This window comes from Carassius auratus, unplaced genomic scaffold (genome assembly GCF_003368295.1).
Source record: "Carassius auratus strain Wakin unplaced genomic scaffold, ASM336829v1 scaf_tig00214205, whole genome shotgun sequence".
NCBI lineage: Eukaryota > Metazoa > Chordata > Actinopteri > Cypriniformes > Cyprinidae > Carassius > Carassius auratus.
In genome coordinates, this window is record NW_020527558.1 from 457,466 (window position 1) to 480,038 (window position 22,573).

Sequence of the window (22,573 nt, forward strand, 5' to 3'; positions counted from 1 at the left end):
ATGTAAACAAAAAAATAGACTAAAACAACTAACGTTAGAAGTTCAGTGAAAAAAACAGATAACTTTAGGCCTAACTTTAGCTTGCCTGCTATTTTACTTGAAAGGAGTGAAAATGTGCGTTTAGGTCACACTGGACTGAAACCTTATTTAAAAAGCTTATTAAATCGCCCCCTCCCAAAAAGATTAAGAAATTATGTCCAAATAGCATTTTACTCAAAAGGTTATTTGCCAAATTACTTTTTAATCAAATCTGAGTTAGCGCTAATGACTCTGAAGAGCTAACTTGGCCACAGTCATTTTTTAAAATTACAAACATTAAAAAAAATCAATTAACGGTAAAGTTACTGGATACAACTGTTCAAATAAAGTATATTTTAACTATTCTTACCGTGTTCAGTCTTCACCGACCTGTCGGCTCCAGCTTTTCCACGGTGAGGAGAAGGATTCAGTCAGTGACAACGATAACTGAAAAAGGCGCGTCCGGTTAGTGAATCTGACCAGTGTCTGTGACGAGTCCGCAAACTGACAGTGTGCTGAGCGGAGGCGGGGCATATTCTGTGCGCGTTGTCGAATTGAATCCGAGCGTAGATCAGACCAGGCGACTTGAAAGCGGATTCGCCCCGGAGTCTGTTGCTATCTGGGGAGTATATAGTGAAGGGTTGATTGGGATACAATTGCAAGAGCATAGTGATACGTAACATGGAGCCAGCAGGTGATCCAGGTCACAATGGAGGTCAAGCAGTAGTGGGAGGAAATCTTTTTCAGTACTGTCTTTTCTCTTCTATTTCATAGCTAATTATTTTTCCTTTGATTCAAATAAACCTATGGTGTGATTGTTCTGTAGTGTTTTGCATCAATATATTACAACCTTTGTTCAATGATTCCACTGTGTCTGTAGTATTCTCTCTACTACTGCAGTTATTTTACAGAGATGTATTTACTGTACATGTACAGTAGGTGGCCAGCCTTTCTGGCGCTTACCGCCACGCATACCGCCGCGGCAGAGCCTATAGCCTATTTTTTTCCTCTCTCAAACTTAAAAAAAAAAAATAAAATGCAGCAAACGAAAATAGGTGATTGATCCGTTAAAATGAAACCTATACACGACTCATAAATTTATTTTTCCTCTGACAAACTTTCTTTTTTAGCGTGTTTAAAAAATAAAAAATAAAGAAAACATTCAGCAAATGAAAATAGGCGATGAATCCGTTAAAATGTGTTACTCTTGGTTAACAGTACTAATTATAATTATTTTACTTCAGAACAGAGCCTGGGACTAATCTAGGTTATCCATGTTTTTTTGTTTGTTTGTTTTTTCATTGCATATGAAAACGACTTTGTTCATTACATTCACTTCACATGATCTGGCGCAGATCAGCTTCCCGCAAAGCTCAGCTGTGGACGATTTAAAAATGTTTGATATAAAGCAGTGGTTCTCAACCTGCGGCCCGTCAAGAATTCTAATGCGGTCTGCACAACATGCTGAAAAAAAAAAGAAAAAAAATTGTAAAATTGTATTGTTTACATCAATTTAAAAAAGAATATGCAACTAATGAAATATAAGCTATATCCTAATGTTTTTACGTGATTTTTTTTCTTCTTCATATATTATTTTCAGACATGAGCACTGGCATAAGCATTTAACGAACACATACAAGCGCGCACTTTGGCAGAATTCAATTCAAATAGTCATCAACAGCCATTAGGTAAATTGCCTGTAAGGTAAAATTGCGCATCAGAATGGACACATTTGTTTTTTAAGGGAGAAAAAAAAGAAATTCAAAAAATGCCAGCGAATGAACATGTACAAACTGTCAATAGTCGCAGTATCAGTATGGAGAAGTGCTGGATTTTCGTATTTTATTTTATTTATTTATTTATTTATTTTTACCCTGCAACTCACTTGAAGAAGTTCAGATAAATGGATTTATACATATTATTAAATTCAAAAGTGCTTTTCCATATTTGGGTCAAAATAGGCTACATTTGTGAACGCACATTTTCTGAAATGTTGCGCGTCAGGTCATGCAAGCCTGCATCTTAAACCCTCTGTCAAACTTTCTGCGTCCGCGAGTCCGCTATATCCGCTAGGTATGCGTGATTGGAGAGTGTGAGCAGAGGCTCTAGCAGACGACCGCGCTGGACAGGTGCGCGTGGTCAGTTGGCTTCAAAAGCAAAATTGCACATGTGCAGACAGGCAGAGTGAAGAAGCTCATTGCTACTCGAACCTGTGCAATCCGTCAATAAAAGAATATAAAGACAGTCAGATGTGCAATAATTCTGGGCAATTAGAGCTGGCCATCAGCCTGCACAAGTATAAATTGAAGAAGTCTGCATCCTTGCTGGCCATGTCTGCGTCTGGATTGCTCATGCGGAAAGTATAACAGGCGTTACAATCGCAACTTCTTTGTGCTACTCCTTTCAAACTGAATCTCACAAAATTGGTCAGCTCCCGACAGCATCAGGTGTTTTATTTATGGGGAGTAGAATTGTTTATTTCAATGAATGTAATAAATTATATATCATAATAGTTAGGCTATAATATTATAAATCAGGTTGGTTTGTATTGCTGACGTAATATGTAAATTATATGCGTAGACTTGCACTTATAAAAAAATGGCTGTTTTTATTGTCAATTCAAGAAAGATTATACATATTCTATCACATTTTTACATATTTAGATAAATAAAAACCAGTAAATTTAAAATAAGTAAATAAAATCACAGCTTTAAAGAGACCCCATAATAATTTAAAACAGCTTTTCTGTAGTAACAATATATTTTATTGAATGCAATGATTAATGTTTTATTCTACATCAGAAACTCTCCTGAAGTCTTTTGAGGAATTATATTCATGATACAAGCATCAATTCAATTCTGATCTCAAGTTCATTTCTCATTGTGTATTATTTAGGCACAAAAACAATAGAGAAAAATAAATTACATGTACTTTTCACAAACATGACTCGTAAAGAACTTTTAAATTGAAAGGAAATGTTGATAGTAATAGAAATGAATGATGTTAACACTACAATAAAAACACAAATGTAGATACACAGAAACACTCTCTTATAAATACACACACATACTGATCTCACTAGCTGCGTTTACATGGACACTACTAATCCGATCGTAATAGGACTAGAAGCACAATCAGAATAAAAAGAGTCACATGTAAACACGTCAATCGGATTGAATTGGCCAGATCCGACTAAAATTTTGATCGGATTGTAAGGATTTTGTAATCTGAGCAAGAGGAAACGCTTGATCGGATTATTGGAAAGTACTGGGCATGCGCAGTGACGTAGACATAGCGTAATGACGTATGACGCACAGAACAAGCTATTCTTCCTGGTGACTAAAGTGTCATAAATAAGTGTCCTGTCATTATAAATCTCCCCTTTCACTCAGCGTATGTGAAGTGGAACAGGACCACGTTCCACCAGTCCTTGTTTAAAACTCTCATCAATAGACAACTAGTTTTGGGTGCGGGAAGGGACACTTTTTAACCTTTTTTTTTTTTAAGTAACGTTAAGTAGCACAACAGTTCATGTGCTGGTCATTGCCTAATTAGGATCCGAAGTAGATAAATATGACGTGTGCTTTTTAAAACAGAATGCGACAGCAGCGGGAAACTCTGAATATTCACGCAGTGTGTGCATGTCAAAAGAGTAAATCCGATCAGAAGCTTGTGACAGTAAACGCACACATCAACCCGATCACTATATTCAGCATTCATGTAAACACTTCGTTTTGATTAGTCAATCAGAATGAATTCAATCCGATAGAAGCAAAAAGTGTCCATGTAAACGCACCTACTGTCTATACTGTATGAGGATTTTAAGCACATTTATTCTGACTGTTATTTCAGTGACAGAAGTTCAGCTGCAGTATTATGAGGTTCCATTTGTGCCAAAATTATGTTGACATGTTGTCTGTCTATGCTATGTGTCGTCTCAATTTACTCCTGTCATCTGTCCTTGCCGTTTGACTGTGTCGTCTTGCGTGTCAATGCTGCTTGCGTCATGACTATGCATTGTTTCCCTCTGTCATTACTATGTGTCGTCTTCCATGTCGTTGCTACGCGTCGTTTCCCTCTGTCATTACTATGAGTACGGTGTACATTTTAGGACATCCTCGGACGGTAATTTTACTACTTTTACTACTAGCTTGCTGGTTGCAATATGGCTAACTAACTTTTTAAACATGCATACATGACTCTCGAAATGCATGTTGTCGTCCCTGAATAACTTAATAAGTGTAACATTTGAAAAAAACTGTTAAAATATAATGTATCAGACACTGCTTACCTCCTTTTGTCATCAATAAACCATTATACACCACTTCCTCTGAACAGCTTATGTGTGACGTCACATGGGGCGGGGCAACGCGATACTCCACCTGAGTTAATTTCGTCTGATGCCTAATTCTATGAGACCTGACACCTGACGTCGTTTTTTCCTGAGACCTGAAGCTTTTCAGTCCGAGGCGCGATGCCGTTTTGTTCTATGACTGAAGCCTTTCAGTCTGAGGCATGACGCCTTTTCATTTGGACTGAGGTCTGAGGATGTCCTAAAATGTACACCGTACACATAGTAATGACCGAGGGAAACGACACATAGCATAGACATGGAAGACGACACATAGTAACGACAGAGGGAAACGACGCATAGTCATGACACAAGCAGCATTGACACGCAAGACGACACAGTCAAAAGACAAGGACAGAAGACAGGAGTAAGTTGAGACGACACATAGCATAGACAGACAACATGGCGACATAATTTTTGGCACAAATGGAACCTCATACAGTATTACATTTACAATTATTCATTTAGCTGACGCTTTTATCCAAAGAGACTTACAATTGCTATATATGTCAGAAGTTGCACACCTCTGGAGCAACTAGGGGTTAAGTGTCTTGCTCAAGGACACACTGGTGTCTCACAGTGGATTCGAACCCGGGTCTCTTACACCAAAGGTGGTGTGTCTTATCCACTGTGCCAACACCTCCCCTATTATTATTAGTCGTCAGTCTCATCTGATTCATTAACACAGTTTCACTGATGATCCACAATAATGAACATCAAAACCAGGATAGAGCGGCTGAGTGAATGTGGTCTGGACTGTGTGGATGAGGTTCAATGTGTCAGAGACGCTGTAGAAGGAAAGAGTTCCTGCACCGTGATCCACATACACACCTATTCTACTGATGATGGAGTTCACAGGGAGAACAGTATGTTTGTTATTGTGTCTAAATGAGAAACTGTCAGGAGAGCAGAACAAACTCCAGGACTTATCATTAAATCCAAACACACACTCCTCACCCCGTCCCTTCCTGTTGATGCTCTTATATGACACTGATATAAACACACCATAATCTCCACTCCACTCAATCTCCCAGTAACAGCGTCCACACACACTCTCTCTACACAACACCTGACACACATCACCAAATCTGTCTGGATGATCAGGATACGACTGAGACTCATCCACACCTGTCACCTTTCTGTTCTCCTCAGACAGAATGAGATGAGTGTTTGCTGTGTTTGGATCCAGTGTGAGAAAACATGCATCTGAACACAAGAAAAGAGACATAACAATTAATGTGTGTGTGTGTGTGTGAGAGAGAGAGAGAGAGACTTTAAAAAACATTTTAATACCAAAAAAAATTAGTTTTGCCAAAGCAGAATGTACAGGTAATTAAGCATCACATTTCATCATATTATCAACAAAAAGTTTGGTCTACTGTCTCTGGAAAAATCAACAGTGATTGATCAGCATTTGTTTATGTATTGTATACATTATAACTAGGCGAAGCAAAATTAGCTTTTTGTAAGACCGGTTGTCCATCAGATGCATGTCAAAGTTGAGTTTGTTACTATAGCAACTGTAGATCAAACAATCATGGTAAAAAAAAAAAAAACTTTCTGTGGCGAGTGGAGCGGGGCCGAGAGGCGTGGGAACGAGGAGTGAGGCCAGGTGTAGTGATTGAAGATGAGCTGCACATGCGCCCCACCGCCGATATCGAGTCCCACGTAGGAGATGGAAGGATATAAGACTAGAGCGACGACCGTGAAGGACGAGAGAGGACCAGGCCTGGGACATTATTTTATGTTTGCTTTTTATTTTGCGCTGTTTTGTATTTATTTTTGAATTATTAAAATGTTTTGATTGAGCCGGTTCCCGCCTCCTTCTTCCCGATGAGTATGGAGATCGTATCGTTACAGTGGTGCCGAAGCCCGGGAGAAGGAGGGACGCGCCGCTGAAGATCCCTCGCCACTGTGGTGAATCCGCGGTGCCCTCGAGCTGGCGAGGTATGTGCCGCCATGGACGCTCGAGGCGGTGGGCTGGAGCGAGTGGCCGGGGATGGGCGAGCTCGCTGCCGGCCGCCCACGATATGGAGGGGCGGCTGCCGTCCGTGAGGGAGCGGAGGAGTCGGCGCCGTTCGCCAGGGGGCCGGAGCCTGCAGCCTCCGCGATGGAATCCAGAGGGGCAGGGAACGGGGGACTCCTGCCGCTGCCCAAAACCGGAGGAGCCGTCGCCGTCCATCGGGTGGCGGATGAGTGTCACGCCGTCCGTCGAGGGCCGTCCAGTGCCACCACCAGGCACCGCGGAGGAGATCACCCAGCTGGTGGAGGGCCGAGCAGCAGTGCGCCTGGGAACCGGAATTTTGCTTTTTTTTTTTTCTCTCTCCCCTCTCTCGTCTCTGTCGCTCCTCCTTCCATCTCCTTTTCTCTCGCCTCGTCTGTCCTACCCCCAGGTTCCCATAGGTCCCCGTGAGCGCAGAGTAGAGCGCAGTCCGGCCTGCGAGGGGCGATGGGGGTATGTGGCGAGTGGGGCGGGGCCGAGAGGCGTGGGAACGAGGAGTGAGGCCAGGTGTAGTGATTGAAGATGAGCTGCACCTGCGCCCCACCGCCGATATCGAGTCCCACGTAGGAGATGGAAGGATATAAGACTGGAGCGACGACCGTGAAGGACGAGAGAGGACCAGGTCTGGGACATTATTTTATGTTTGCTTTTTATTTTGAGCACACCAGTCATCCGTGAGGGGCTGGTGTGCTGTTTTGTGTTTATTTTTGAATTATTCAAATGTTTTGATTGTGCGCCGGTTCCCGCCTCCTTCTTCCCGATGAGTATGGAGATAGTATCGTTACACTTTCATTATGTCGTGATGACGAGAAAACAACTCTGTTATGTCGGAATAACAAGATAATTAAGTCATTATAACGAGAAAACAAGAAGGAAAAAAATTATAATGCATGGCCGCTTAAAACTTCCATACAAACACATTGATTTACAATCCATTTTTATTTTAAAGTTTCAAGGTTATTAACCAATTTGTAGTATGTGTATTCGATTTTATTAAACCCCTGAGGACTGAATTAACTTCACAAGACTCATTACCGGACAATATTTATTTACGTGACAACCAAATGGACACTTTAACTTGCCCAAATAAAAAGTTGAATAATACATAAGACTCCTTTTTACTTTTTTATATTCAGACACATATTTAAAACATAGGTGAGAAAGCTTCTCTCAGGTTCTGACACCACCCATCTATTGTTTGAAACAGTTGTAATCTAGCAAAATTTTTAAATAGATGAAAAAGTTTCTTGTATATCACAGAAAGAGCATCCATCCCTCACCTGAGGATCAAGACGTGCTCTTATTATACCATGCACTAATCTCCACTGAAGAGGTTTGTACAAGGTCCTCTAGCTGCCCTTCGGGGAAGCATCTAATCCAAATACCTCTTGCCATTCAGACTCCCTTACATTTGTAAGATCATGAAGATGCAGTAACTTGACACACAATGTATACAGTGATTTTTTTTTTTTCCTGTATTGCTGAAGACTCCCAACTGAGGTGTCTTAAGATAATAGTCCACCTATCAGCTGATAGCCATACACATTTAGGTATCAAATGTCCCTCTTCCAAGCATTCTGCTCGCCAATGTCCAGTCTCTGGTGAATAAGATGGACCATCTTAGGGCCAGGATAAGTTTCCAACGGGACATTAGGGACTTTAACATCCTTTGTTTGTCTGAAACATGGCTCACGACCTTGGTCCCATACACTGTTGTAATGTCGTCTGAAACGTCTCTGTTGTACGGATAAATAGAACAAACAAGGACGGTAAATCCAAAGGTTGAGGAGTATGTTTCATGATTAATAAGAAAAAGTGTGACCCCAGGAATATCTCCACTCCGCCATGCTCCTGCTTGCCTAATTTGAAATATTTATCCATTATTTTCCACCTATCTTATCTGCCCCAGGAGTTTTCATCGATCATCATTACTTCTGTTACATCCCACCACAAGCAGACACCGGCTTGGCTTTGTCTAAGCTTCATGATGTGCTCAGCGGCAACATCAACAAACATCCTGATGCTGCTTTTATCATCGCTGGGAACTTTAACAAAGCCAACCTCAGGCAGGTTATGCTGAACTTTTATCAACATGTTTCCTATCCAACCATAGGACTGAATTCACTGGTTCATTGCTACACTCAATTTAAGAATGCCTAAAAAGCTTGCTCACTACCAGCTTTTGGCAAATTGGATAATGCCGCCATTTTCCTCAAACCGGAATATAAACAAAGGCTCATTCAACAACCCCCGGTGCAGAGGGTGGTGTCGCGCTGGTCAGCCACTATGAAGCCATGCTACAGGCGGCTCTTGATGATGTAGACTGGGACATGTTTTGGGCAAGTTCATCTGACATCAGTGATTTCACAGATGTAGCATTAAGCTTTGTAAACACGCTAGATGAGCAAGCAACTGAAACAGTAATTATAAGGACCTTCTCTCATCATCCCTGTGCTTAAGAACAATAAACCCTCTTGTCATCTAGTTGCTCTCACATCCATAGTCATGAGCGTCTTTGAGAGACTGGTTAAAAACTACATTTGCTCTTTTATCCCGGATACTTTGGACCTTCTTCAGTTTTCTTATCGCCCCCAAAAGATCTACTGATGATCCCATCTCTCACATCCTGCAATCTTCTTTCATGCACATTGACAGCAATAAAGGGAACTATGTAAGGCTGCAAATCAACTATAGCTCAGCTTTCAATAATATAGTCCCCATAAAGCTAGTTTCTTAACTCATAGACCTTCCTGAATTCTTCACTCTGCAACTGGATTCAAAACTTCCTCACAGGCAGACCTCAAGTTGTGAAAGTGGGCCAATTCACCTCTAACTCCATCCCCCTGAATGTAGGAGCCCCACATGGCTGTGTCTTGAGTCCCCTGCTCTACTCTCTCTACATGCATGACTGTGTGTCTTCCCACAGCTCCACATCTATTATCAAATTTACTGATGATATCGTCGTTCTGGGCATCATTCACAACAATGAGACTGCATACTTGGATGAGGTAGAGAAACTAAAATCATGTTGCTCACTTTGAATATGAGCAAAACTATAAAAAGCTGATTGTTAACTTCAGGAAGAGACAGCAGCAGCCCTATACTCCTCTTATGATCAGCAAGTCCCTGTGGAGAGGGTGAGCAGCTTCAAGTACCTTGGTATAAACATCTCCGAGGACCTGACTTGGACTACCCAGATTCAAACACAGGTTAATATAGCCAGGAAAAGACTGTACCATCTGCGACAGCTGAAGAAATTCAGTTTCTCAGCAGCAATCCTGAAAACCTTCTATTTAGGGTCCATAGAAAGTGTATTGACTCAGTGTGGTATGGGAACAGCTCCAGTCAAGACTGCAAAGCCCTGCAAAGAGTGGTGCGCTTAGCTGAGCACATCTCAGGGTCTGCTCTCCCCTCTCTGCAGGACATCTACTTCAAACGCTGCAAAAGCAGAGCTGTTAAAGTCATCAAGGACTCCATCCACCCCAGTGCTTGCAGCTGACTGTGTGGCCATCACAGTGCTGGATTGCTGCTCCTCTGATTGTTCTGTGCATTTATATCTACAGGTCAATATTTGACTAGATGTGGTACTGAAGCTTAACAGAAGGGGAGCTTGTGTTTGTTTCTTTTGTTGTAGTTTCTTTTTGATTTGTCACTTGGTTTATGAATTTGTATGCACTGATTTGCTGTGGGGCTTGTCCCTTCTGTTAAAGTAGACTTTATTACGGTCTCTTTCTAACTGTGTGTATTTAATTGGTAAACTGTGTACGAGTCCATTCTTTTGGAATGTTTTAGGATTAATGACTTCTTTTTAAAATGTTTTATGCCAATATTTGGCATGATATTTCAAAATGTCTCACATTCAGCATTTGATATGTTATCTATATTCTGTTGTGAATAAAATCTAAATTCATGAGATTGTAAATTATTTCATTCCTTTTTCACTCACAATTTGTACAGTGACCCAATTTTTGTGGAATCGGGTTTGTATTCAGAGTAGATTATATTGTCTTTTTACAAACTGCTTTAAAAAATGTGTTGAAGTCAGTTTACTACTTTTTAAAAACTTTACAAAAATTATAAAATAGGTTCAATCCCCACAATGACTATAAACTGGTGGTGTGTTTGGCGGACCCCAGAAATACCTGAAATGATCCACAAGTAACCACTGTGTCAGGTTTATAACTTTTGTAGTGATATATTTTTAATCTGAAGTGAATCAAACAGACTTTTTAGGTTTTTTTAGAGAGAGAGAGAGCGAGAGAGAGAGTGTTTAGACATACATTTCTGTAGTCCTGTTGTAATCCTGGATTCTCCTCCATGATCCACACTAGAAAACACACAGAGCCACATTCAGTCAGTGAACAAATGGCTGTTGCTATGCAGTTACTATAAAATGTACTCAGGGTGGTTGCTAGGGAGTTGCTACGTTATAGACAAGGTATGTGATTAAGTTGCTTTGCAATTGATAACATATTCAGGGTGGTTTCTAGGGTGTTGTTATACAGTTGCTAAGGTACTCAACTTGGTTGCTAGGGCTGTGCAGTTTCTAGAGTATATGGGATGGTTGCTAGTAGGGCTGTGTATCATCAGTAAAGTCACAATATGATACGTATCCTGATAAGGGACTGCACTAAATTTCACCTCAGGAGAATTCAGTAAAACATCTGTTTATTGAACACTGCCTACTGTAAGTGTATCAGAAATGGTGCAGGTTTCATGTTAACATTGCACTCTTAACTCTTAACTCTTAAATTAAGTTGTACGTTTGAAGGAGTATTTTTGTTCCCAAAATACTCCTTCCAGTTTGTCACAAGTTTCGGAAAGTTTTTTTAGAGTATGGCTCTGTGTGACGTTAGATGGAGTGGAATTTCCTTATATGGGTCCTAGGGCACGTCTGCCGGAAGAGCGCGGGCTCCCGTATAGCGAGGCTGAGCACAGACATTTCACTGATCAGAGCGATTCACTGATCAGAGCGAGAGCATCGCTAAAAGTCACAAAAGAAGTGTGTTTTTGGTTGCCAGGGCAAGACAACCCTGCACAGATTACCAAAGAAAACAGCATTAAGGGACCAGTGGATGGGGTTTATTTTTACAGAGCATCAACGGAGTTGTACAAGTGTTTTTGTTTGTTCCCTGCATTTCGAAGATGCTTGTTTTACAAACAAGGCCCAGTTTGACGACGGATTTGCGTATCGTTTATTTCTTAAGGATGATGCAATCCCAACGAAAAAGGGTCACGATCGTGTGTTGGAACCGCAGGCGGTGAGTAAAACTGCTTAAAATATCTCTGACTCCTTGTTAGTGCGTCCGCCTCCCATGCCGGAGACCCAGGTTCGAGCCCCGCTCGGAGCGAGTCGTTGCTGCTGCTGCTCTCATTCAGTTTCAGCCTCGGGATCTGATTCTGGATCATAAATGATCGGCTGAATCTGACTGTAAGCCATGGTTTGTTTTGGATGATGGTTTTTTCCTCATGGTAATGTCACAGCTTCCACATGCTCTCAACGCAAAAGCCTACTGTCGCTCGTGATTATTTAGCTACGCCCACACGTCACGCCTCCAGCCGGTCGTGTTTTTCCGGGAAAAATCGGTACAGACTATCTTTCTCTTATGAATATAATAAAATTAAAGACTTTTTGGAGTTATGAAGGATGCAGTACTACTCTAGAGGTACTCAAGATTAACAGGATATTGAGTGAAAATGAGCATTTCACCACCCCTTTAAACAATAAAACTTAAAACCTCTTCCTGCTCGACATACTTGAATTTATCCAGTGAGCAGTTTGGATCCTCCAGTTTTTCAGAGAGCAGGTTGACTCCTGAATCTCCAGGGTGATTATAGCTTAGATCCAGCTCTCTCAAGCATGAGGGGTTTGAAGTCAGAGCTGAAGGCACATAACAACAGCCCTCCTCTGTCACCATACAGCCAGACAACCTATAAAAACATACAGCAACGGTCCACATCACATTAGTTTGTTTGTTCTGTATGTCACATTATGTGTTGTATCCTTTCTGTGTATTGAACTGATTATTCAATAAAAATATGTGTATTTGGTGTCATTCTGATCTTGTCAGTCATGTCAAATGTGTAATATTAACAGAGACAGAACAGACTTTATGATGATTTCCAATTAGCTTGTTTGTGACTGAGCAATGTGCTGAGGAGGTAGGAGCATAGAAACATGCTATACACACAAGCCTCATTCATAATAATGTGCATATATGAGGACATCCTCAGACTTCAGCATTCTCAGTCATTTGACTGGTCAGGCTGGTTCAAGCATCTCTTCTAACTGCAAATGACCATATTTAATATTTATAATATTAATTTTAAATTCCTGGATAATGATTTGATGTCATTTTGTGCTTAATTCTATTTGTGAGAGTGGCATATTTACTTCTACTTCTAATAGGGTATTTTAACACCTAGTTCGTTTGAGACCTAAAAACGCTTTCAGAGCTGTTATCTGAGATTTTAGATAAACCTTAAATCACAGATAACCACCTAAAGGGACACAAAAGTGAACCTTACTTAGGGCCCATTTTCCCCCTCAAATTCATTTTTTTTTTCCGTAAAATTTTTCTAGACTCACTTTTTGTCACATTTTTGTTCCTATTATCCTTATTTGGTCTTTTCTGTGCCCGTCCTTGTCATGTGAATTTGTCTCCATTTGTGTCTCATTATCAGTTATCCTCCTCACCTGTCTGCACCCTGTTATCTGCCCTATTTAGTTTTAGCCAATTCTATTCTCCCTTGTTTGCTGTTCCATGTCGTATATGTCGTAAAAGTAGTAACATTTATATGTTGAAGGTCTTAATTGTCATCCCTGATGTTCGTTGTCTCTTTGTTTTTTAAATAAACTCCAAAGTATTCTCTAGCATCTCCTCATCCCTTCCTGTCTGAGAGACTGTGACATAACAGCATTCCCAACAGTAAGGGCCATTCCATTTCCCTGTGTTTATTTTCCTTTTTTTTCTTTAATGTTTTGGATTAGTTTTTACCATGCATTCCTCCACGTCACCTAATGAAGGAATGAGCCCTGTATAATGATGTGGCTCAGGCGAGCCCCGGCCCAGTCAGCTATGAAGGTAAATTTTGGACCCTAGCTACGATGCTGCTAAATAGTGCTGCTTGCTTGATCAGTGCCGTTAGAGAAAATATATTTAGAAATGTAGCAGTTTTGAAGTTAGTAATTGTTTCAGGCAATTTCAATCTTAAAATCCACTTCTACAAACATAATGCATAAATATGAAACAAAATGCCTGCAAATGTTGTTTTCGTCTCTATTTCTGGAATTCCATTGAGAGGCTAAATGGTAACATTTGTGGAAGCATTTTGTTAATTATTTTATGGTAAACCATTTACCTAAGTCTCTCCAGCTGACAGTTTAGACTCTTCAGTCCATCAGAAAGAAACTTCACTCCTGAATCCTGCAGGTCATTGTTACTCAGGTCCAGCTCAGTTAAATGGGAATTTGAGGATTGTAGAACTGATGACAAACTCTCACAAGACTGAGCAGTGAGGTTACAGATGGAAATTCTAAACAAGAAGAACTCAGTAATTACATACAGAAGAAATTTTAACATTGTGATTTTTTTAGTAATTCATTATTTTGCATTGTTTTGCAAGTTTAAAGTATTTCAAATTCAAACACCTCAATATCTTCAGCTTAGAGTATGGACTCTTCAATCCTTCAGAAAGCAGCTTCACTCCTGAATCCTGCAGGTCATTGTTACTCAGGTCCAGCACATTTAGATGGGAATTTGAGGATTGTAGAGCTAAAGACAAACTCTCACAGGATTGAGCAGTGAGATTACATCCACATAGCCTGTGTAAAGAACAAAACAGTTATATTAATGTGAATATATGAGTTTATATAATGTATAATCCGGAGTGCATGTTTGTGCTAAATACAGTTCAATTACTTCACATGGTTACATTTTATAATAATTATAGAAAAACAAAGCACTTATAATTCATTTTAAGACTATTGTAGTTCATTACTAATTTATAAATTTTAGTTAATACATTAATAGACTATATACATATAGTGAGTTCATCATTGTCACTTTAACTAACAATAACAAAGCTCTTATTTAAAGAATTTGATAATGCTTGATTAACAACTTATTTACCATAAATATTACTTTTACTCACTTTAGATTAGATAATGGAAAATCAGAAAATATCATGAAGTGCTTTTTATTTGATATTAATTGCATTAATTTTTAGTTTGTATACTGTACAAACTGTATATTCGGTCGCCTAAAACTGCCTCTAATCCTAACTGATGTATTTTAACAACATGATCTAATGAATATTTGTATATATCATAATTTTTTTATGTGGTTTCATGGTTAAGTTTTTTAATTAATTAGACTTGCTTTTTGATTAATAAACTTTAATTTAACTATTAAAAAGGAGAAAAAACAGAATACAGAAGAATTAAAACAGAAATAACAGAATTAGGAAAAAATAAAACAGATTTCACAGGGCCCTATTAGAGTGTGGTAATTTAAAAAATATACTATTACTATTAATATTATTATTACTTTTATTATTATTACTACTACCAGGATGGTTCATTACTGTTTTTTTAAATAAAGCACTATTTTAGTTTTTGTTCATTATCCATTTTAAAAACTATTGGTTAATTAATCGGTATCGTCCAGTGTGGTCCAACCTAGCTATCAGTATCGGCAAAATCCAATCAATCCAATCAATGGTTCAACCATAACATTATAAAGTGCGAGAGTACTTTTTGTAAGTGATGAAACTACAATAAAGACTACATTCAATAATTCCATTGTCATCAGTCTCCTTCATCTCTCCATATCACCGTATGCTGCGTATACACTTCTGTATCAGCTGCGCCACAAGGATCCGCTGTTTTCTTTCAAATCAAAGCTAAATGCATGTAGAAACGGTGCAAACTGATTAGGCAGTGTTTTGCTTGTTGGGGGAATCCTGGGGTGTGATGTATGAGGGAAACCCATGTACTGCAGCACATATAAGCATGCATATAAATATAAAAAAACAATACTGTATGTTTTCCTCAGACCTAGTATTTGATCTGTGCATCAGCATCGGTTGGGAAAAAGGTTATGATCTTGTTTGAGGTAGGGAAAGCTACAAACCCCATTCCAAAAAAGTTGGGACAATGTAATAATTTACAAATCTCTTAAACTTATTTCAACATTTTTCAAATGTTGAAATTTAGACATTTTGAAATGTCATGCCAAATATTGGCTCGACATTTTGAAATGTCATGCCAAATATTGGCTAATGTTGGATTTCATGAGAGCTACACAATCAAAAAAAAGTTGGAACAGGTAGCAATAAGAGGCCGGAAAAGTGAAATGTACATATAAGGAACAGCTGGAGGACCAATTTGCAACTTTTAGGTCAATTGGCAACATGATTGGGTATAAAAAGAGCCTCTCAGAATGGCAGAATGACAAAGTCAGGATGGACAGAGGATCACCAATTTCCCCAATGCTGCGGTGAAAAATTGTGGAGCAATATCAGAAAGGAGTTTCTCAGAGAAAAACTGCAAAGAGTTTGAAGTTATCATCATCTACAGTGCATAATATCATCCATAGATTCAGAGAATCTGGAACAATCTCTGTGCATACGGGTCAAGGCTGAAAACCATACTGGATGCCCGTGATCTTTGGGCCCTTAGATGGCACTACATCACAAACAGGAATGCTACTGTAATGGAAATCACAACATGGGCTAAGGAATACTTCCAGAAAACATTGTGGGTGAACAAAATCCACCGTGCCAATCGCCATTGCCGGATAAAACTCTATAGGTCAAAAAAGAAGCTATATCTTAACATGATCTAGAAGCACAAGCATTTTCTCTGGGCCAAGGCTTATTTAAAATCGACTGTGGCCAAGTGGAAAACTGTTCTGTGGTCAGATTAATCATAATTTGAGGTTTTTAGGAAAACTGGGACGCCATGTCATCCGGACTAAAAAGGAGAAGGACAACCATCGCTCAGTTCATAAGCCTGCATCTCTGATAGAATGAGGTTGCATGAGTGTGTGTGTGGCAGCTTACACATCTGGAAAGGAACCATCAATACTGAAACGTATATCCAAGTTCCAGAAAAACATATGCTCCCATCCAGACGTCGTCTCTTTCAGGGAAGACCTTGCATTTTCCAACATGCCAATACCAGACCACATAATGCATTAATTACAACATCATAGCTGTGTAGAAGAAGCATCCAGGTACTGAAATGGCCAGCCTGCAGTCCAGATCTTTCACCCATAGAAAACATTTGGCAGATCATAAAGAGGAAGATGTGACAAAGAAGACATAAGACAGTTGAGTATTTAGAAGCCTGTATTAGAAAAGAAAGGGACAACATTCCTATTCCTAAACTTGAGCAACTTGTCTCCTCAGTCCCCAGACATTTGCAGAATATTATAAAAAGAAGAGGGGATGCCACACAGTGGTAAACATGGTCTTGTCCAAAATTTTTGAGATGTGTTGATGCCATGAAATTTAAAATTAACTTATTTTTCCCTTAAAATTATATATTTCTTAGTTTCACCATTTAATATGTCCTCTATGTTGTATTCTGAATAAAATATTGAAATTTATAAACTTCCACATCATTGCATTCTGTTTTTATTCACAATTTGAACAGTGTTCCAACTTTTTTGGAATCTGGTTTGTACTCACATGTAGGTTATGCACAGGGAAAGCAATCGTGAAGACATTGAATTAAACAAACACAGCTTTTGCCTTGTTTACCATATTTTCTGAATATATATTGGCCAGGATGATCATCATATATACTTTCCATTTCTGTAATTTTTTAGTTTTGTGAATGAAATTAACAATTAGTGCCTCTCTCAAGCCGTTATGTTGGCCTTGTCTACAGCCGCTAGTGACACCTGCTGGTGAGGCTGTCTAGCAGCAGATGATGATCACACATCAGTGATCTACTGCCTTTCCTGCAGTTCCTGTATGCGCAGTGTTGAATTTAACCCCTTACCAGTCACCCCCCATTTTTGGCATGGAGACAGAAATGACATACCCAAAATAAAAAAGTTTCTGCTCATGATTCTTTCTGACTAGATACATAATCAACATTTGTTCACAAAGCTGACACTTCAAAGTTTACTGTTCAGGAATCAGAATCACTCAGACTGTTATGATAATAGAGATATAGAAGCTCAAACATAAAAACTAAAATAAAAATATTAAAAACATATTTTTTAAATGTATTTTAAAAATTGTTGATGTAGGATTTGAGTTTAAAAACACAGTGTAGCTAAAGTTCTCACCAGCACAGCACACACACACAGATCGCTGGGAGAGGCTGTTTATCATCAGATCACGTAAATCAGTGGAAAAATGGATAGAAATGACAATTCTGTCTGAAGAAATATGAAGTAAACATCAATAAATATATACATATATTTCAGCAGATATGCATCTTTGGTCTATAAATCCTTATTGAGTCTGAACACAAATAAACCAATGCTGACGTGACTGAATATGAGTGAGTGGTGAATTTCTATTCAGAATGTGGCATAATACGGATTTATTATTATGCACTCCTGACATAAATCACTAAATAACTGTCACTGCAACTATTAAATAACTGTCACTGCAACAATGTTTTTCAAAATATTGGTGAAATATCGAAGCTAGAGTCTTTAAACTTTCAATTGATGCACAGTTTGTCCAGATCAAGTAAGAGAATGATGTTTAACGTGCTGTGGAAGTGAAACAATAATAAACTGTGGCTGTCGGCGATGTCTGCAAGGGGTTTTAATTAAACTTCACAAAGTTTAATAAATACTGGAATAAATGTATTGTTCATTGTTTGTTCATTATAGTGTGCTGAGCCCCCTATTTTACACCCTCTACACACATGCTTGCACACCTGTCCATGCCAGTAACACTATTATTAAGTTTGCTGATGATACCACTGTGGTGGGGCTCATTTCTGGGGAGGATGAGTCCACCTACCGCGATGAAGTGGAGCAGTTGTCTGTGTGGTGTACAAAAAACAACCTGATCTTGAATACCACCAAGTCCAAGGAGCTGATAATAGACTTCAAAAGGAAGAAAATCAGTCTCTTCATCAGCGATGACTGTGTTGAGAGGGTCTCTGACTTCCGGTTTCTGGGCATTCACACAGAGGACAATCTGACCTGGAGTGTCAACACCACTACTGTCATCTAAAAGGCACAGCAGAGACTACATTTCCTGAGAATACTCAGGAATTACCAGCTCACACAAAACCTGTTGTTGTCCTTTTATCGTTGCTCTGTTGAGAGCATTCTGACATACTGCATTTTGTGTGTGGTTTTCTAGATGCACTGCTGCAGAAAAGATGGCTCTCCAGAGGATCATTACCTCAGCCCAGAAGGCAGTTGCCTGTCCCCTCCCCTCTATGAAAGAGTTACACAGTTCCCGTTGCCTCTTAAAAGCTCAAAAAATTCTTAAGGAATGTCAAAGTAAACCACTGAATTAAATTATCAGGCACTGATGTGTCATGCTGTCTGGTCTCATTTTCCCTGAGTCTCCACTAGTGGTCTCACTTCCCCATAGGCACCTCACCGTAGGCTCTACAATTCCCACTAAGCCTTGTCCCTTCATCACAGTAATTGCACTCCTGTTAATTGCACCAGGTGCATTCACTTATTAGTCATTATCCTCCCATATTTACCAGTCTTTTCCTTTTTGTCTTCATGGAGTACTTTCCTTCCATTACCCAGTTTTCTCATCTTCCGAGTTCCTGTTCCTTCTTTGTTTGTTTGTTTGGATTGATTTCTGGTTTTGACCCCGGCTTGTTTGATTCTGATTTGGATTACCCTTAATGCGTGTGGTTTATTATTCATGATGGTACATAAGAAAATTAACAATGCAACATTGTGGCCCTACTGTTTTTAACAGTTTTGCTGTTGTGTGCACGTCCACTAGCCTGTGTTTCTTTTAATGTGGTAATTCAAAACTCAATGTATACATTTACTGGATACTAGATTAAAAACAGCAGAAATTAATTTTCATAATTTTAATTTGATAGTTTTAATGCTCCTCATGTTCCAATATAATGTACAATATTCTGAACCTAAAGTATCCTTTTCATTGTCTTGTTTAACAAGTATATCAAAATGAAAGATGACACTATTCAATCACAATCCTCTGATGAGGATGAATCCTTTAACTGAAACTTCTAGATCTGATTCTACCTCAGACACAGATATGGAAAGGAAAAGGAAGAAGAAAAAGTTGAAGGGCCAGGGCAAAAAAAAAGTCTGGCAAAAAAAGACAGGAAGTCAAGGAATGTTCCATGGCAAAGAGGTACAATCACAATTTTGTTTGAAAACACCATGTATGAGTTATTCACTTTTTGTTGTTGCTGTGTTCCTGAAGTAAATTTGAAAAAATACATAATACTGTGTCTGTTTCCTGCAAACCATCAGGGTCTTACTGTTATGACATTCTGATTTCATGCTTTACAAAAGGAGAAGAAATTAGATCTTATATGCATATTTTATAAAATGCGCGTGTACTGTGTTGTACAGCATTCTCATCTCACTTTATCACCATCATTTTCAACTTTTTTGCAAGTGCTGGCATAATACAATCAAGATCTTAAGCAGTTTAAAAAAAGGTTTTAAACATGTGGGTGTGGATCGCAACACTGTTAATCTCTAGCAAAGTTATTTTGTTCTTAAAATGTTTACAAATACACTAATTAAGTATTAAATGTGCATCAATTCACTTTATACATTTATGCCCCGTTAATTAATTAATAACTTCTTAATGTTTTCATGAACCATTAACAACTAATTTAATACTGGCGTAAAATACATCACATATAAGTTGTTAACTTGGTATAGTTAACAAGTTGTTAACAAAAGATAAAGAAACATTGTGTAAGTCTTTACTAACAAGCTATTTAACCTGTTAGCCAGCACCCCCCATTATGGGACTCACAGCTGAAAGTGCTCTACCAAACTTATAATTGTAATAGTTTCCTACTTCAGTGTGTTACAAACATAATTGTGGTGTCTTTAGAAAGAAGACCCTTTGGGCTTCACTTTTCATTAACCAGATTTGATAATGCTCAAAAATATTAAAAGTTATAGACACTGAAGTGCCTTGATTTTTTTTAACACACTTAAATATTTTTTTATGTGATATAAAAATACATGAAATGAGTCCTGGAGCAATCTAGAAAAGTAATGGGTTGAAAGCCACATGTCTCATGAGTTTCTATTTCAAATCTGAATAAAATATAATGAAAAATGAGACTCCTACAAATATTTTTATGAGACAATGTCTACACCCCCCCCCCCCCAATATAAGAAAATATATTTCCCAATAGTATTGAAGGCTTCTAAAAACTATTTAGTCAGTAAACATACCACTGCATAGTTTTTTTTCAATTATAAAACACTAGACAGAAACTTAGAAATCATATAAATGATTTATTTGAGCACTAGAAAAATACAATAAGAATAATTTGAGTAAGAAAAATAAGAATAATAATAATAAAAAAAAAGATTTAACTTTGTTTGCCAATTACAGAACTTCCTGAGATTGCTAAAAAATACTTTTTTTACAATGAATCAGGGGCCGTTCACATAATTGCGTCTTTTGCACGCTCATTTTCGTTATTTCCAATGTCTTTGGCCACACGTTTTTAGGCACAATATGTGAACAGCCCCTTACGATGAAAATAAGTGCTGATGTGCTGATGGCCACTTATACAGATGGTAATAACCCAAATGTGCCAAAGTAAATAATCCACTCACTCTATTCATAAAGACGCGTTCACTTTGATAGCTGATTTGCACTCAAACAGATGGTAATCATGCAGATACAATCACATTTAACATAAAACGCACTCTCACATATATAAAAACTTTTTAAAAATAAAAGAAAGAAAGGAAAAATGCGAAGTTCTGCCTCCATCAGCTGACAGGTGCGTCAGAGCGCGTCACATGCCAAATTCAAATAAACTATCTTCCGCCTATCTTTCATTCATTCTTTTTTCCGGTGGATCGCTTCATTCTGTTTGTGACACTGTACGCTGCAAAACCATGCCGTGTTTTTACTACAAAGACACAGTTTCCGACCGTGAGTTATTCCATAACGGACGCAAACAATTCTGTCGCTGAAGAAATGAAATGTAAACAAAGGAATTATGATCCATATTACAACATTATTGCTTCGTGGACTAAACGTGCTCCATGAGATGTCGTTCAGTGGACCCTTGCCTTCCTAACTAAACCGGGATTTACAGCTGTGGATGTTTATGACTCGTTATTACGACGGATCTGGTATGTACAGTTTTGTACGAGTTTTCATTGCTCATGTTTGTATGTGTACTGCTTACACAAATGTAGCAAATACAGTCTTTATAAGCTTTCCATTGAAAAACAGCGATCTGTCGTCGATGCTTGAGGCTTAGATCTTTATAATGATACATAGTTTGTCAAGATTAAATTTGGCCTGTTTCATTTAATCTATTCATAATCACTGACACGTGCGAGGGTGAGAGGCTTTGAGGACGAGGGAGTTCTGGTGCAGGTTAACAGGTTTTAAACAACAATAAATGGTTACAGTAATAAAATAAGAAACTCACTATTTGTTTAAAACTGTATAATTATTATAAAGCTTTAAAAAGTTATAAATAATTTAAGCACAAATGTCAGGGGCTGTCACAACATCTCCAAGGCCTGCAAAACGCCTCAGCATGAACACATGAGGGTTAAGTTTAAAACTCATCTGAACATTTCTGCTGAACACTGTAGCAAATCATTCATGAATCAAACTGACCCAGCGGTTGATCACAGCGGTTTTCAACTTATCAACACACTGAATCTGTCTGACTGAAATAAGGCAGGATCCAAGAGTAATATGATTCTCTGAGCTGAGGATTTCACTGATGAAGTAAAAATGAAGCTATTGTAATAATAATTAAAAAAAAAAACATGTATTATATTATTATTATTATTAACATGAAACAGTCAATTGGAACGAACTGTTCAAAGAAGTCACTTAAGGAAATGTAGGTATTACTTCATTCTCATAACTGGAAAACAGCATTAGAAAATGCTAGTTTTTCCAGGATGCTTAGAAGCCCCTGTTGTTTTCTCACCATGATTTTGAGTAGGTATTGCCTGCCTTGTCTCCTGATACATTCATATTACATTATAGAC

General features: G+C 38.5%; 1 protein-coding gene across 1 annotated transcript in view; it reads right to left on the reverse strand.

The window, feature by feature from the left end:
- Window positions 1-2,627: 2,627 nt before the first annotated feature.
- LOC113091518 (NACHT, LRR and PYD domains-containing protein 3-like) overlaps window positions 2,628-22,573 on the reverse strand; it is a 39,523-nt gene continuing 19,577 nt past the window's right edge. The window contains exons 6-10 of the mRNA XM_026257093.1: window positions 14,023-14,196; window positions 13,734-13,907; window positions 12,129-12,302; window positions 10,652-10,698; window positions 2,628-5,575 (exon numbers count right to left, since the gene is read on the reverse strand). Coding sequence (XP_026112878.1) covers window positions 5,049-5,575; window positions 10,652-10,698; window positions 12,129-12,302; window positions 13,734-13,907; window positions 14,023-14,196 — 1,096 coding nt within the window. The 3' untranslated portion in view covers window positions 2,628-5,048. The remainder of the gene's footprint in view (window positions 5,576-10,651; window positions 10,699-12,128; window positions 12,303-13,733; window positions 13,908-14,022; window positions 14,197-22,573) is intronic.